The sequence below is a fragment of the Diceros bicornis genome, chromosome 4, assembly GCF_020826845.1.
Source record: "Diceros bicornis minor isolate mBicDic1 chromosome 4, mDicBic1.mat.cur, whole genome shotgun sequence".
NCBI classification, from domain to species: Eukaryota; Metazoa; Chordata; class Mammalia; order Perissodactyla; family Rhinocerotidae; genus Diceros; species Diceros bicornis.
Genome location: NC_080743.1, coordinates 100,903,714 through 100,921,756, shown reverse-complemented (window position 1 = coordinate 100,921,756; position 18,043 = coordinate 100,903,714). Strand labels below are relative to the sequence as shown.

The 18,043-nt window shown below is 46.2% G+C and overlaps 1 protein-coding gene across 6 annotated transcripts in view; it reads left to right on the top strand.

Moving 5' to 3' along the window:
- The window catches only part of NFASC (neurofascin), a 180,941-nt gene that overhangs the window by 76,912 nt on the left and 85,986 nt on the right, over nt 1-18,043 (top strand). For all 6 annotated transcript variants that reach the window (XM_058540252.1, XM_058540251.1, XM_058540253.1 and 3 more), the window contains exon 2: nt 6,562-6,670. In XM_058540252.1, the coding sequence (XP_058396235.1) occupies nt 6,562-6,670 (109 nt within the window). The remainder of the gene's footprint in view (nt 1-6,561; nt 6,671-18,043) is intronic.

Below are 18,043 nucleotides of genomic sequence, written 5' to 3'. Positions count from 1 at the left end.
CTGCACATGGAAACAATTTTATTTCTTCCTCTCTGACCTGTATGCCCTTTATTTCCTTTTCTCGACTTATTCCACTGGCTAGAACTTCTAGCACTGCATTGAATAAGAGTGGTGAACGTGGACATCCTTGCCTTGTCTCTAATTTTTGGGGGAAAGCATTCAGTCTTTTGCCATTAAGTATAATGTTAGTTGTAGATTTTAAAAAATCAAGTTGAGGAAGTTTCTCTCAATTTCTGTTTTTCTGAGAGTTTTTTAATCATGAATGAGTATTGAATTTTTATCATGCTTTTTCTGCATTGATTGATATGCTCATGTGATTTTTCTTCGTTAGCTTATTAATATGGTAGATTACATTGATTTTAGAATATTAAACCAGGCTGGCACCCCTGGAATGAACCCTACTTGGTCATGGTGTATAATTCTTTTTATATATTGCTGAATTCTATTTGCTAATAGTTTTATTTTTTTTCTGTACTGTCTTTGTCTCGTTAGGGTAACACTAGCTTCATAAAAATTGATGAGAAGTGTTCTTTCCTATTCTGTAGTCTGGAAGAGATTTTATAGAATTAGTGTTGATTCTTCCTTAAAATTTTGTTAGAATTCTGCAGTGAAACAGTCTGGGCCTGGAGATTTCTTTTTTGGGAGTTTTTAAAATATGAATTCAATTTCTTTAATAATTATAAAGCTATTCAAATGATCTGTTACGTATTGGGAGTTGTGGTAGTTTGTGTTTTTTGAGGAACTGGCCCATTTTGACTAAGTTTTTATGTTTATGCAGGATTGTTGGTAGTATTTTCTTATTATCCTTTTGATGTCTGCAAGGTCTGCAATGACGTCCTCTTCTTCATTCCTGATATTGGCAGTGGTGTCATCTCTCCTTTTTACTTCTTCAGTTTTGCTAGAGGTTTGTCAATTTTATTAATCTTTTCAAAGAACCAGCTCATTTCATTGATTTTTCTGTACTGTTTTTATTTTATTTTATTTTATATTCATTGATTTCTGTTCTTTATTATTTCCTTCCTTCTACTTGCTTTGGGTTTATTTTGCTCCTCTTTTTCTTCTTTCTTGAGGTGAGACCTTATATTGTGGATTTGAAACTTTTCCTCTTTTCTGCTGTGTGCATCTAGTGTGGTAAATTTCCCTCTTGGCACTGCTTTAGCTGTGTCCCACAGATCTGGATATGTTGTATTTTCATTGTCATTCAGTTCAATGTATTTTTTTATTTCCTTTGAAAGTTTCTCTTTGAATGATGGATTATTCAGAAAAATAAAATTCAAAATAGTGGAATTCAAAATTAATATGCAACAATCATTTAAGACAGATAAGTGAAAGATCAAATGCATAGTAATAAACATAACAAAAATGTATATAATCTATATGAGAAAACTTTAAAATGTAATTGAAAGATTCCAAAGAAAATTTGAATGAATTAAAAAGTATGTCACATTCTTAGAGAGATTCAAAATCATAAATATGTCAATTCTCTCTAAGTTCATTTACAATTTTAATATGATTCCAAAAAATTATCATCCAATTTTTTAAAAAGAATTAGAGAATATGACTCTGGAGTTCATATGGGGGAAAAAAGCAAGAATAAACAGGAAAATTCTTAAAAACAAAATCAATTATAAAACTACAGTAATCAAAATGGTACGGTACTAGCACATGAAGAGATAAATACGTGAGTGGAAGAGAAAATCAAGAAATAGACTCAAACACATAAAGGAATTTAGTTTGTGTTGAAGGTGGCATTTCAAACCAGAGGGTAAAAGGTGAATTCTTCAATAAATGGTGTTGGGAAAGTCATCGTATGTATTTATAAAGTTATATCCCTCCCTCCCATGATTTCGGAATAAGTTCCAGATGGATAAAAGACTGAAGTATAAAAAATTAAACCGAAAAATGCTAAAGAAAACTTGGGAACGTTTAAAAACAATCTTGAAAGAAGAAGGCCTAAGTATGACACAAAACATAGTGATAAAAGAAAAGATCCATTCAAACTGTAAAAAAAAAAAAAAAAAAAAAAACAACACAATTTTTTGCATGGCAAAACAACATAAGTAAAGTCAGGATGATAATAATGATCTGGACAATTTGCAGCTCGTCTTATAAATAAAGAGGTAATTTTCCTAATAAATAAAGAGTTCCTTCAAACTGATAATAATAAGCCAACTACCCAGTAGAGAAATGGGCAAAGAATAGGAACAATTGAAAAGAAAAATGCTCAACCTCGCTCATAATAAGGGAACAAAAGAGACACCAATTTCTGTGCCTTAGATTGTCAAAGATCAAAAAACCAGTAACATAGCATGTGGGAGAAGGAGTGGGAAACAGAACTCTTATATATATTGCTGGTGGAAGTGTAATTGTCACTACCTTCTTGGAGAGCAGTTCAGCCATTCCCTTTGACCCAGAAATTCTGCATCCAAGAATTTATCCTAAAAATAGTCTTGCAAATGTGAGAAATCACATTTATCCAAAGATACGTATTGCAGCAGTGTTCCATTTTCAGTGATTACAAACATCCTAGATGTCTACCAGTAAAGGACTGACTAAATAATCATGATATGTTCACACAGTGGAACACTGTGCAGCTGCTAAAAGGAGTAAGGCAGATTTATATGAAGTAATACAGAAAGATAGCTAAGATATTTGTTAACTGAAAAAAGCAAGGTAGGGGGAAAATACGTATACTATGCTATACTTTTTAAAATATATATGTATATATCTATGTGTACGTAGACAGTCTCTGGAAGGATACACAAGAGACTGGTAACTGGCTGGCCAGGAGAGGGGCTGAGTTGAACTGGGAAGCTGCGGGACAAGGTTGGGAGGGAAATTTACTTATATATACTTTTCCTGTATATTTTTTTGTATCTTTTCAGTTTCATATCATGTGAAGGGATTACCTATTCAGAAAACAAATAGAATAATTTTTTAAGTGTTTAAGAACCTCAAGAGAGAAATAGAAACAGAAACAGAATGAGTGTTTGTTCCCTGAGCAAAGACTAGGTAGCCAGGGGGAGGAGGCACATGACCCAGGAGTCAGGAGAAGTTTGATTTTGTCCTCCTTCAGAAATATGCACTTATAGAGTCATAGAATTCCAAGGTGAGAAAGTGTGAGAGAATCCCCAGACCCGCTTTTATTCTGTGGCAGAGGGAAGGACAATCTGAGAAGAAGCGTTTGCTGAGGAGAAGTCTGTGCTACTCCCCAGGCAGACGTTAAGATCTGAACGCCAAGAGAGAGCAGTCTGGGAGCTGGCGAGCAACCCCAGACACTCCTTCCTGTCATCAGTCAGTTGGACAGGCTTTGTCTTCCTCTTGTCCCTGGAGAGCACCTTCCATTGCCCACTATGCCCCCTCCAGCCAGGCCTCATTCAGAGGAACCCAGCAGGTGTCTGCTGCCTGGGTGCCGCACTCTGCCTTCTGGAATCTGGAGGCAGTGCCGGGGACGCTCAGCAGCCTGGCCACGGTCCCCACCACGTGCCTGAGAGCCGCTCTTCTTGCAGTCTGCAAGATATCAGCTGTCTTTTTTGATCCCTGTTCTTTCCCAGAGCGTCAGGTGTCCTTCCTGGAATCCTCCTGTCCCTGGGTCAGGTGGAGAGTCTATACCCTGGGTTCAAAGTCTCACTTCTCATTTAACCCTGAAGTCCTATGAGTGATGATAAAAGCATTGCTGGTGGCTGTAATCTCACTCATCTCTAAGGGTACTCTGTCTGTCTGTCTTTATGTCTGTCCATCTGTCTTCAAATCATAGCTCTCATTGGATCCTCACAGCAACCCCATAGGGCAGATCTGATCCCCAATTATCAATTGACAGCAAAATATTTGTACAAAGATTTGTTTTCTAAGTGTTTTCCCATACATTATCTCATTGTAGCCCTCCAATACCCTCATATAGGCAAGGAAAGTTTTATTAACCCAGATTTAAAAATGAGGATATTACAGAGACAATTGTGAAGTAGTGGGCCTTTGGGATAAGAACATGTGGGTTTGAATCCTGACTCAAGGGATTCTTTACACCTATTTCCTCTAGTGTAAAGTTGGGATAATAATATCTGTATCCTCTGTCGTTATACTGGATTGTTAGGATTAAATGACTTGGGTTCAAAAGAGTTTCAAGAATTAGCATTCTAATGATTTCTTGTTTCTCAACCTGTTCTGTCATTTAAAATTTATTTTTATTTTGAAACTGTTTTACAAAAGAGGAGAGAATAATATAATGAACCTGATGTATCCATCACTCTCTTCGACAATTATCAATACAAGGCCAATCTTGTCTCAGCTGTACTACGCCTGCCCACTCCTCCTTTTACCTTGTTGACCAGTTTTCAAAATAATGAAGTATTTCCCTAACATCCTCGAAATGCGTTATTTGGGGTTTTAAAAAATATTCTTAGGGATTCGTAGATTTTACATATTTGTTGTGTTTCAATCTCTTGCAGTTATGATCCTTTTCGATGCTCAGCTTGGCCATGGAAGCCTTACTCTGGTTGGCTTCTGAGTCCTTTTGACGTGACACCAGTAGTCTTTGACACTTGGTTTGCTTTTTTGGTGTGATGAGATGTACTAGGCTCATCTTGTACGTTTGCTGCATCAGACATTTCTCCAAGGAAGCCTGATTCCTTTGGGCGGGATGGTATTTAGAGTTTGTAATCTGATTGCTAGGGGTGCTCATGCTACCAGGATGATCCTCGTTTCTAGGCCTTACAGTGAACAGAGCTAGGAAGTGTGTGCGCACGAATGTGTGTGGGTGCGTGCATGGGTGTGGTGTGTGCGTGCGTGTTTGTGCGTGTGCACGCACATGTGTGTAAGATCAAACATGTGGGGTTCACACTGATACTCTCAGTGCACAATCAGGACTACAGAATTTTTACCTGATCTCATCAATCTTATATTTGTATCTCCTTTCAACAAGAAGCTCTTCTTTCTCAGCAACATCAATATTATTACTCATTTGATTTATCCCATGATACACATACAAAAGTCTCAGAATAACAACAACAACAACAATAATAATACTGGAGTACCATCAATATGATTATTGAAACAGTTTAGGATTTGGGGGTGAGGGGCAGTTCTTTTTATCCTTAAAATAGATCCTTCTTAGGATCTACAGTCAAATCACTGTGTTTTAATTTCTGTGTGTAGTTATACCAACCGACTGGACACATAGACTCACTTATTGCATTTTATTTTTATGTTAGAAGTTCCTTTTTTAAATATTAATTATATTTTATAATTATGTCAGATATTTACACGTTCCAAAGCAAATCCACAAAAAAAGGTCTGTTTTGAGTCCAGCGTATGTCCCTGTCCCCTCCACCTCATTCCTCCCCCTCCCTATAGGTCTTTTAAAATTTATTTTATGCTTTATCTCTTATTGTCTTTTTAAAAATATAAGCAAATACATATATATCTTTGCATTCCTCCCTCTTTCTTAAATAAGCGGTGGCATATTAAACACACTTTTTCCTATCATGTTTTTTTCACTTAACGGTAGTTTTGGAGATCACAACATAGGCGTATAGGATATATTCCAAGTAGATTCCTAGAACTGGGATTGCAGGGTCAAAGAATAAATGCATACTTGTTTTGATAGGTATTGCTACATTACCCCCTACAAAGGTGGATTTTACAATTTTCTGCAGACACTTTTTTTTTTTTAGTGAGGAAGATTGTCCCTGAGCTAGCATCTGTGCCAGTGTTCCTCTATTTTGTATGTGGGACACCAGCACAGCTTGGCTTGATGAGTGGTGTATAGATCTGTGCCTGGGATCCAAACCTGCGAACTCCAGGCCACTGAAGCGGAGCACGTGAACTTAACCACTATGCCACTGGGCTAGCCCCTGCAGACACGTTTTAATATTAAAGCAAATGATTAAATGAGATATGTTATCTGTACTGAGAAAAGTTCAATGATTGCCCAAAAGGACTGGACCTGGGACTTGAGCCTCTAAAATGTTAGCTAATGGCCCAGTGGTCTGACCACTCTACTGCACCTTCTTCCCATTTCACAGATGAAGAAGCTGAGACACGTGTAGGGAAGTGATCCACCCTCAATGACATAACAAGCTAGAAGTTAACAGTCCACATCCCCTAACCCTAAGGTTAGATCTCCTTTCAATGTGTCATAGATTTGTTTATTGTGAACTCGGTTTGATTAGCTGTAGATGGGGAAGAAAAACAGAATAGTTCTCCTAAGTAAGTTAGGAAAATTAATGAGATAATTATGGGTAATTCTCCCTCTCTTGGATGTAGGCGAGATTCTTCGAGATACAGTTTAAGTCCTTCAGGTGAATAGGGAATCGGCGATTAGATAATGGTGTCAGGGCACTAATGATGATCTGATGAATGAGACAGCCGATCCCCTCCAACGGCTAACATGCCTGGGCATCTTGCAGAATCTGAACAAAGATGCCGTTATGCTATGCAAAACTTTCCAAAGCAGTGTGGGCAAAGATATAATTTCGCCAGTGAATGAACAAGCTGCAAACCACAAAGCCTCCTCTTTTTCTTTCCCAGAGTGACCCTCGGTTTTTTGTGCTTGCTTTGAGACAGGTTGATCAACTTATGTGCAGTTTGGGATACTGGAGTTTTCCTTCCCATTGCAGCCTGGAAGGGAGCCTCCTCTGGTGTTGCAGGGAGGAGGCTGAATGAAGCAGAGACGGTGAGTGGGGCTCGGGCCTGGGGCACAGGTCTCGGGGGAGGGGGTGGGGGAATTCTTGCCTCCTGCCCCTGCTCTTTGATGAGAGAGAGTCTTTGCCTGGTCCCTGAAATCTCCTGAGAGGACATCTCCTTCCTCCTCCCCAGAGTCGGCCACGGAGCCAGACGTCAAGGCTCTCCTTTGCAGGGAGGCTGGCACTGGGGAAGCATTTGCTCCTTCTTCTCCGTCAGATGCCGTCAGCCGGCGTTAGCCTTCCATTGTCTCGGTGTCCACCTTAATTGAAAGATTGGGAAACAGCTATTTTTATGACCCACATCCCTTCTTAGCCTGGCCTCCACAACCTGGGAGCCTCCTGAGTGACAGCTCCGGCATATGGGGGACAGTCCGAGAACCCCTCCTCTGGGCAGGGCATTGGGCCCTGGCAGATGGACAGCTGTCCAGGGCACAGTAAGCATCCGAGGCTGACATCGCTGAAGCCACACACTGTGTCCAAGGTCTGCGTAGTTCCATTCTGGGTTAGAATTTCCTGCTGTTCCCAGCAACTCCTGTGTTAGTCTCAGGCCGGGGCGGACAGGGGATGACATGCGAGAAGTGAGGGCTACAGTTTTAACTGAGGAGTAATTGTTGATAAATCAGAAGCCGGCAGCCTGGAGGCTGCAGGGCTGGGGGCCTCTGACCTGGAGGCCTGAACAGAAAGGTTTCCTTATTCTTGAGTCTGGGCGTCTCTGCCTCAGTTATCTCTCTCACTCCAGCTCCCTTTCCAGATGTGTTCTGCTGTCCCAGAAAGAGTTGGAGATGGGTCTGGGGGGACGCAGGGAGGGTTGAAAGGTAGGAGCAGAGCGTGCTGATGACATGGATTTGGGGTCTGTACCGAGTCCAGCTGTACTTGCTTTGTGACCTTAGGAAGATTTGTAACCGCTCCGGGCCTGAGTTTCCTGGTTACAGTGGGGGTAATAGTGAACATCTTGTTGTAAAGATTAAACCTACACAGAGCCCTGCCCAGTGCCTGGCAGTGAGTATGTGTTAGGTAATGGACATTGTTATTTCTCATATCTTATCAACAGTGGCTCAGATGTGATTGTTCTATGCAGGTAGTTTCTGTGTGGACCCTTTTAGGGCTACAACTTGCCTTAGAACAGTGTCAGGTTTCAGGGACCAGCTGGGAAATCCATCTGACCACAGGGCCTTTTCACCCGATCGTTGTTACTAACCACTGAACTTGATCGTGTTGACCAACAGTGGGGGGGACACCATTCTGTCGGTTTACTGTATTGGGAGGACTCTGATTATGTACTATACCAGGTGATTATAATGGGCATGTAAATATGTGTAAAACAGCATGAGAACAGGTCCCCAGGTTTGTGCCAGGATCGGGAGTTAGTCCAGCTTTGTGTCGCTATGCCGCCTCTCTTGGCACTTTTTCTTGTGCCCTCCCTACTTTCTACCCCTATACCTCCATACCCCCTCCACAGTCCTCCCTGGGCGCAAACACTCTGGCTGCCCTAACCAGATCCCCGCCTAAGGAACCTGGGGCCCCTCCCTTCTCTGATGGTAGCAGCATCACTGCCCAGCGGCACATCGGGCTGGCAGCTGGTCACACCCTGCCGCATCCGCCTCACGCAGAGCACACCTGTTCTAGCTTGCACCTCTGTACGCTTCCCATCTATTCAAGCAGCCCCTACTCTTGGTTCAGAGTTTTATTTTTATAGTGTGTCCATTTACATTAATTGTGTCGTTTGACATTCACAACAGTTTTGTGATGTGAGCAAGGCTGGTGTCATCCTTCCCATTTGATTGATGAATAAACTGAGGCTCAAGAAGTTATTTCTTCAAGGTCCACAAAACTAATTAGCAACAGAGCCCACACTAGAATTTAGATGCCCTGAATTGTGGGGAGTTTTTCTGGCCATGACACCACATTGCCTCCTGCAGTCTGAGGCACCCACACATCATGAGGGGTCAAAGGGTCACAGGACTTTCAGACATACAGAGAAACCTTAAAAAAAAGAAAAAAGTACAGAGAACTCACACAAGCAGGGAGATATGGCTGTTGAGGGAACAATAAGTTCCAGAGGAGGGGAGCTGATCCAGGTTTCTTTAGGGGGTGATCACCAGCATCATCACCATCATCATCAAAATTTGAGTACTCCCCACACACCAGGCACCGTGCGCTGTTCTCGAAGTGCATTTCCCATTTAATCCTCCTCACAACAACCCGATGAACTTGGGCCCCTTATTACCCACGTTTTGCTGGAGCTCAGAGCTCCACATCTAAGAGTGGGCCAGCACCTGACTTCAGATCCCCGCCGTCTGCCCTGGGACCTGCACGGGTGACCGTTTGGTTTGGGGCTGCAGTGTGTTTTCAGGGTGGCTCGTTGGAGTCTCACTGGAAACACTGCATAGCTGTTTCTGAGGGAGCCTCCGGCCAGGTTCAGGTAGGAATCTGATGTTGCCTCTCCATTTCAGAAGCCTCAAAGGAGTGAGTCTTCCGTTTCTCTGGCCTCCTTCCCTTTGGCTCATCTCCTTTTGTTCCGAGGCCACTGCCATCTGGAGCTGCCCCAGGCATCTGCTCTCGGCTGACGCCTCCCTCCCTGCTCCTCCCCCCACCAGCCCCAGCGTGAGGCACCTTCCCACTCAGGCTGATCTGGCCCCTCCCTCCTCTCCATCACCCCCAGGGCTCCAGCTCCTGGTCCTCACCAGGCACTCAGAGCAGACGCCTGCCCTCAGAGGCAGGGCAGAGAAACCGCCCAGCTTCCCGGGGCTTCAGCTTTCCAAATGGATCCGTCTGGTTAATTGCACTCACACTCCTAAGTCCCTCTGCCTGTGCGTGAGGAGCTGGGCCCTCTCTCCAGAAACATTACAAAAGGCCACCACGGACAACAGACAGCGTGGCTCAGGACACACAGCAGTGGGTTGACTGGAGAAGGGCCCTGCCCCCAACCCAGGACAGACTCCAGGCCCTTGAGGCAGCACCCATGCTTAGCCACCCTCTCCTGTGGGCGCTGAGACCTGCAGGGCTAGGTGCGGGGACGGGGTGGCAGCAGGGAAAGCTATTCCCCTTAATAGCTTGTGCTGTCTACCTTGTTAATGCGGAAGTGATGCAGTCATTTCTACCCCCTTCTCTGCCTTTCCTGCTGGCCCACTAAACCTGCCTTGTTACCAGAGGCTGGGCTGTTGGGTTTGAGACAGCATGTCACCCTCTGAATTCTTGTTTCTACTAGGAGGACCACAGGCTGTGGCAAAGGGAGGCCCTCCTACATGCTGGTGTACGCACTTACTCAGGGCACGAGACACAAAGCTTTCCTGTGCACTGCTGGAGCCAACAGTGTCTTTGGTGTGAGCATCACAGCTGCCAGCACTGTGCACCAGACATCTAGACAAATGGTGCATCTATCTTATAATGCGGGCAACCACCCTTCCCTGTCTGTTCCACCTCCACTCCTCCAGGCTCCTATATTTTCACATCTCCTGCAGCCTGTGGAAGCCTGCCGGGATGGCAGTTGGAGCCAGACTGATGTCTGTATTGGATATAAATGCAGAGGGCGGGAGGGAGGGAGGGAGGAACAGATGCTGTTGCCTCCTGCTGGCTTAGTCCTTTCCTCCCTGTGTCCTCTGATCACGTCAGACAGGAATTTTAAAAATGCAACTGGGGATGTGCTATCCTTGGAATATCAGCAGCTAAGCCAATATTGACAGTAGGATGGAAGTCGCCTCAGAAGAACTGACATGGCTCCCTCTGCGGGGCTAACTCCAGCCAAGTGCAGTTGAGGTCGTAGCTCATGGGGCATTGGTGGAAGGAGCTGTCGTGAATAAGGGGGGCATTCTCCAGGAGTCTGAAGTGCTTTGGTTAAGGAGACCATGGCAGGGGCAGGAGAGGAGGAGCCCAGAGCAGCTCTGGCTGGTCTGAGATCTTGCAGGAGCCTTCCCATCTCTCTGGTCCAAGGTAGACAGCGCCTGTGCAGATAACCATACGTTGGCTCTAAGAATGAATAATAACTTCTTGGCCACAGAGCTAATGTATGGTTATTTGCACAGGCATTGTGTATTTTGTAGATCTACAAAGTGGATTTATAGGTTCAAAAGCCCAGCTTGTCCAAAGCCATGTGGCAAAACAGTACACCAGCTGTAACTTGGGGGAAAGGAGCAAGGACCAATGGTGTTTCAATGCCAGGTTTGTGCCAGGCCTTGGATGAGATGCTATATATATACTTTAGCTCCTTAACTCATTTTAAATGAATTAAATTAAATCATTTAATTAATAATTGTCACAACCGCCTTGTAATAATAAGTGTATTTATCCCACTCTTAAAGACAAGAGAACTGAGGCTCTGAGAGAAAGTAAACTAATTGCCGAAGGCCGAGCAGCAGGTAAATGGCCGAGGTGTCCGTGCCCTTTCCTCGAGCCGGGGGATCATATGTGACTTCCTCATGAAGCTGCATCTCTGAATCCATGTTAGGTGTGCTTCCCTGGTCTGCGTGATTTCCTAGCTGGCTCATTGTTCAGCTCTGTGGATAAAGCCCAGCCCTGCTTTGCGTTGAGCTGGCGCTCGCTTCTGTGAAGGGTGTGCGGGGAAAAGGTGGAAGATACTGCCCTCGCCCTGAAGAAGCTCCTAGTCTGGTTAAAGGGCTGGCGGTCATCTTTCTTTCACCCACCCGTCTTTTTTTTCCTGCATGAGCTCAGCCCATTGTTTTCAAGTGGCTTTAGAACCTGGGTCTGTTGAAACCAGGCTTGGAATCCCACCAGTAGAGGGTGGTGTAAGCAGTTTAACACTAGTGACGTCGTGAGCAGATGAGTGCAGATGGTAGGTCCTCAGATGGACAGTGGCCTGAACTCCAAATGGACACCCCACTCAGGGAGCCTTGGGAACCCATCGGTCAGTGCCTGGGTGAAGAAGCTGGGTTTTGAAAGAAAGATGGCTGGGGGTTTGCACAGCCACCGCCCTTGAGAAGAGCTGCCGAGAGAGCTTGAGGCCTCGGGCTACTCTTTCTGCTGTGTCCCCTTCGTACAGCGTTTTGCAATTTACTACAGAGGTAGGGACTAGACAGTTTGTGACTTGCTCAAAGTGCCATAAAAGAACTTAGCCCTAGGTCTTTTTTTTTAAATCAATATTCAATGTATTAAAGTTATAAACCCCAAAACCTAATTCTTCCTTAAACTTTTAATTTCAACCAACAAATTTTACAATTCTCTTCATAAATCTTGTAAATTTTAACAATCACTTGCTTGATCCCATTAATAAATTTAGTTAATTAAATTCCTTGGAACATTTTAAACTGCATTTATAAATTTAATCATTCACTTTCCTTTTTGAAGCATCACAATTTTCTAACAGTCTTCCAAGTCCTTATACAATTCTTTTTTCTCATTAATTTTTGTGTGTGTGTGTGAGGAAGATCAGCCCTGAGCTAACATCCATCCAATCCTCCTCTTTTTTGCTGAGGAATACCGGCCCTGGGCTAACACCCGTGCCCATCTTCCTCCACTTTATATGGGACGCCGCCACAGCATGGCTTGACAAGTGGTGCATTGGTGCGCGCCCGGGATCTGAACCCCAGCCCGCCAGCAGCGGAGCGTGTGCACTTAACCACTACGCCATGGGGCCGGCCCCTCTCATTAATATTTTAAATAACAGCTTCATTGAGATATAATTCACATACCATACAATTCACCTATTTAAAGTATACAACTCAGTGTTTTTTAGTATATTAACAGAGTTAGGCACCCATCCCCACAATTAATTTTAGAACATTTTCATTACCTCCCCCACCACCCCAGAAAAACCCCATACCCATTAGCGTCTTTCCGTTTCCCCCTACCCTGGTCTTCTTCTAGCCCTAGGCAACCATTAATCTACTTTCTACCTCTATAGGTTTGCCTATTCTGGACATGTTATATTAATGGAATCATACAATCTGTGGTCTTTTGTGTCTGGCTTCTTTCACTTAGCATGGTGTTGTCAAGGTTCCTCCATGTGGTAGCATGTATGAGTACTTCATTCCTTTTTATGGCTGAATAATATTCCATTATATAGATATACCACATTTTATTTATCCATTCATCTGTTGATGGACATTTGGGTTGTTTCCACTTTTTGGCTGTTATCAGTTATGCTGCTATGAACGTTCATGTACAAGTTTTCATATAGACAAATGTTTTCACGTCTCTTTGGTGTATACCCAGGAGTGGAATTGCTGGGTCATGTGGTAATTCTGTGTTTCACCTTTTGAGGAACCTGAGGTCTTTTCATACTAAATCTAAGCCTTCCTTGCTGGCCTTCTACCATCAGTCTCCATCTCTCTCACCCTGGTCCCTCCTCCTTACCCCCACCAAATCTTGGGCCCCACTCTAGGAGACCTGTCACATAGTATTATGATCACTTGCCCCTCCAGCCTTCCTCTGAGCCCTGGGGAGACAGCTGCTGCTACCCCGGGTGTCTTCTTCCGCCTCTAGGAGAGGGTGCGGAGTTTCACAGCTCTCTCTCTCCAGCTGTGAAGCAAGGTGTGTCTCTGATTGCTGTGAAGCTTTCTCCCTGAGGGTAGAGGACAGGGAGCCCAGTCCAGTGAGAAGCTAGGAGCTAAGTTCTTGAGTTGTAGAGAGGTGGGGGCTCCTCTCCTGCTTCCAGAAGGTGGCAGAATTCCTCCCAGGGGAAGGGGGCGCATATTGTTCCCTGCTCTTCCTCCCAGGCGTCTTTCCTCTTGTCAGTTTGGTTTCACTGATGGCTCCAAGGCCAAGGTTATATACCCTACATGTTAACTTCTGTTTCTTTTACAATCTGCTTTACCTGCTAATCTCTATACGGAAGGAGACTGGTCAGAGCTCAGTTAACCATGAGCAGGGCCAGTGAGTGGAGCCTGGATAATGGAAATGCACAGATATCCACAAACCTTATTTAAGCCAGCCCCTGCACAGCGTGTTAGATCCGCTGATCCACAGCCACACTGACTACATTTCAGGGTCTTTTCCATTCCATGTATATTTCCTAATCCTGCCCTTCGGAGGACGAACAAATAAGCAATAATAATAATGAGAAAATGCACAGCCCCAAAGAGCCTTAGAAAGCTGGCTGGATGGTAGCACCAGCGATGTCCTTCCCAGTGTGCCCAGGAACTACCGGCCTGTGTGGTGAGCTGTCAGCCGGGGGGGCCTGTGCACCAGGCCGCCTGTGTACTTTGGGCTCCCTTGCTATGCCAGGCTAAAATGTGCTGGGCTCCAGCTGGCCTGGGGTCAAAGAGATGGGGTGATGCAGCAACCCTACTTCGTCCACATATCAGGCTGTATGTACTAGGATGTTCACTGCAACGTGGTAGTGGGGAGAGAATAAATAAAAGCAACCTAAAGGTCCACTATAAGCAGATGGCTAAAAGATTTGTGATAGGCCCACACAATGCAGTTCAGAAAAAGAACACAGCGGGTCTCCGTGTCCGAGCTCCATGGCTTAGTGACCCAACCAGCTGTGCCATGACAGCGAGATGCATGCACTTGCCACCCTAGAAGTGGCTGCACTTTCTTGATGGGTGCAGCCTTCTTGTGGGGCCCCAGCCCGCCCGGTGGCTCATGACGCCAGGCTATCCCCTAAGTGCTTTGCGCCCCTAGAGAGCCTGGTGTGAACACTAGATGGTCATGGTGGTCACCTTGAGGGAAAGGTCTCTTCCCCTTTCTTCTTTCCCATCCCCTCCCTCCCTCACCCGCAATTTCATAAATAGCCGAGTGGCTCAGGTTTCAACCTATAGATTAGTTCTGGGTGTTGAGCAGGAAACAGCTGTTTTCAGCCAAATCCCTAATCCTAAACCCAGGTGTCCCCCTCCACCCGCTCCCCAGGCAGGAATCAGGGCCACCTGATACTGTTGTTCTCCCACCCCCGACTCCTGCTGAGACCCTGTGGCCTCTGTGAACTCAGCTGACACAGAGAGAGGAGGGGCCAGGCCCGCTGGTGCCCCTGCCGCCATCCGCACGCAGATGACTATCAGTGGTTAACACACAGCCCTCACTCCTCCCAGATCTCTCCCCCTGACAATGAAAGGGAGCCAAGCATGAAACCCCGCCACCGCCACCGAGCAGATGGAGACCACCTCCCTCCAGCCCTGAGAAGGGAGGAGGGGGATGGGGGGAGTTGACTCCCATATACAAGGTTTCCTTGGCTGTTGGAAAATCCTAGAAGACGACCGGTTGGACCCCACACAGGCGAGGAAGCTGGTCTCTCTCCTGGGCGTGGGGAGAGGCAGGATCTAGAAGCAGGCTGGTGAGTGCTTTCTTAGGCTGTCAAGTCCTCATGCCCCAGAGAGTTTGGTGCAATTCCAGCCCTTCAAGGGGAAGTGGGAGGACTGTGTGGGCAGACGGACTTTCTTAAAGATGCTGAGACATGCGGTCATTCCGTGGGGGCTGAAGTGGGAGATGTGGCGAGATGTGATTCTTTGGCGGGGCTCTCTGAAGAGGAGGCCAGGGAGCCCCTCCCTGCTGCCTCCCCTTCTACTCTTCTTCCAGAGATCCTGCTATCTTTCTCTTCCTTGCTGGGCGCTCTGTCTCTTGGGGGCAGGCTGATGATCATCAATAGGGAGCATTTCGAGTTTCCTGGGAAACCCACCCCCTGGCCTTCAGATGCCTGTGAGTGGAGGGAGGGGAGCAGGCTGGGGTCACCATCTGTTGCATCATTCCTTCCTTGGTGTGAGAGAGACATAAGGGAGGTGGCAGTGGGAATCAGAGGGGAGATGGGGAGGAGGGTCCTCCATAGTGCTGAGGGCAATCCCTCTGCTGAATGTAGATTTCAGAACCCAGGGCAGCTAAGCTGAAGCCCTCAGGATGAGGGGGTGGGGAGGCTGGAAACGGAGGTAATGGCAGTTCTGGGGCTAGTGCCTGGAGCACTGAATCCCTAAATTCTGGGAGTCTGTCTGTGGGGTAGAGAAAAGAGCATGGCCCTGACTTGAGGTCAGACAAAGCTCTGAAAGCGAATGGAGGGACGGTTTCAGAAAAAAAGGAGATGAGTGTGTCTGCTGAGCAGGGACAGGGTCTACTTCAGAGGCTGCCGATAGATATTATTATTAGGTTATTGCTATTTATTACTCAGGCTTATACTGTAACAGTAGTTTTATCATATATGATATTAACCAAGGCTGTATAATATATTATCTAATTCATTGATGGCATAAATATCTTTCAGTAATAGGAAGTATCTGATAAGATGGCTGTTTACTCATCCTCCAGATATTTATTGTGCTGTCTCACTGCAGAGGGAGACAAGACAGACTGAGCTCAAGAAGTTTAGAGTGCGATGCAGGAGACAGACGCGGGGACGATAACCCCGCAGGCAGGAGGAGGTGACCGCTGGAGCAGAGCAGGGTGGTGTGCTGGGGAGCACATGGGAACTGCAGCCTGCTCTCAGTGGGAGAGAGGGTCCACGTCCTGGAGGCTCGCCTTGTGGGGCCTTGGCGAAGAAGGGAACTTGGGCTATAGAGAAGGAAGGGGTTAGCATTTCCCGCCTAAGCAGGGCCGGAGCCAAGACGTCCAAAGGGGCAGAAAGCGCCTGGCCTGTCTGGGGGTGGTGCGAGGCCGCCTGCACTGGAGACACACCTGTGCAGCCGCTGCAGGAGAAGAGGCTGCCCGGCCGGAGCTTCGTCACAGGCCTTGAGTGCTCCACAGGGAGGGTGGATTTTGTCTCGCAGGCCAGCTCCTCAACTACTTTTCCTGCCAAGACAAATGTGATAGAGGGTGGCCACAGGCAGGACACACGCTGGCTCTTTATTCTTCAAGGAAGAAAATGGAAAGTGAATGAGAATGTGATTATTATAGTGGTAACCCGAGCCACTCGGTTTATATGCATGTATAAAAAATTTGCAACTGTTATTGGTTTGTACTGGTAGCAAATTACTTGAGAAATACCTTACTTCCCAGTCGCGGGTTCCAGTGAAGAGGGCCTGCACGCCTGTCTGCGTTGAGCCCTCTAGCGGGAGTGAGATGCATCTGAGCGGTTCCGATCTCCAACACATGGCCCTTCCCACTCCTTGTTTGGTGTCTCCATTTCTTTTGTTTCGGCTCCTCTCTCTGCTTTCTGCACAGGCTGCTTCTGGGCATCTCTAGTAGTGAGCCCTGTTGTGTTTTCTTTCTTTCTTTTTTTTTTTTTTGTGAGGAAGATCAGCCCTGAGCTAACATCCATGCCAATCCTCCTCTTTTTGCTGAGAAAGACTGGCCCTGAGCTAACATCCATGCCGATCTTCCTCCACTTTGTGTGGGACGCCGCCACAGCGTGGCCTGACAAGCAGTGTGTCGGTGCGTGCCTGGGATCCGAACCCAGGCCGCCAGCAGTGAGCACACGCACTTAACCGCTGCACCATGGGGCAGGCCCTGTGTTTGTTTTTTTTTAATCTAGTGCACAGTGGCTGCTTTGTGCTTTGGCTCTGTTGGGCTTTTATTATCTCTCTGTTCCCACAGCATCTATAGCAGTGATGTGTGAGTGTATGCCTTGGTTGGTTCTTGTGATACTGTCCTGGTCATTTCATTAGTTTATTCTGAGCGCTGACCTGTGGGTGTGTCCCTGGGCATTAATTCAGGCACACAGCCGAGGAGTACCGGCAGGACGGTTTTGTTCATGGCTCTGAGGCATTGCAAACTGAACACATTCAGTCCCGAGCTCATGATCTCCCTGCGCCCCAACCACTACCAGATTTATTCCCCTCTCTGTACTTTTGATGCCAGTTATTAACATCATCCTAATCCAGTTTCCCAACCTAGAAACCTTGATGCCATCCTTCTTCTCACCACTACTACCGGTAGGTCATCATGTCCCATTGATTATAACTCTCATGTCTCAGGGAGGCCATCATCTGTTGCACACACTTTCTCTCACACCCTGCACAGGGGCACCTCTGGAATCTGAAATCAGGGAGAAGGCAAGTGGAGTGACAGGAAGAGGAGGCGTGGTCTGAGGAACCTCACTCCCAGGGCAGGAGGATGCTGTAGGGCAGAGAGTGGCCTGCGGCTAAGCCCCAGACCAGCCACTCTATGGGCAGAATGCTGGACAGATCACAGGCCCTCTCTTGAACTTAGGTGTACCCGATATTCAGAGAAAACCTGATGGCCTTGCGTGTAGTGGCATCACCTGAGCCCATCAGGAGGGAATGCAGTAAGAACAGTAAAAGCAACTCACGTGTGCGTGGTGCTTCGCGTTCCCGTGCATCGCCCACTTGATTCTCACAGCAGCCAGTTGAAGCAGGCAAAGCAGGAATATTTATTTCCATTCCTGAGATTTAAAAAACAGACTTGGAAAACAAGTAATTTACAAAAAATAGTGGCAAGATTGAGACCTTTACTTGAATCTTCCATTCCATAAATATTCCCCGCCAGGGACCATGCCAGGCATGGGGGACTCAAGAATGAGCAGCGCG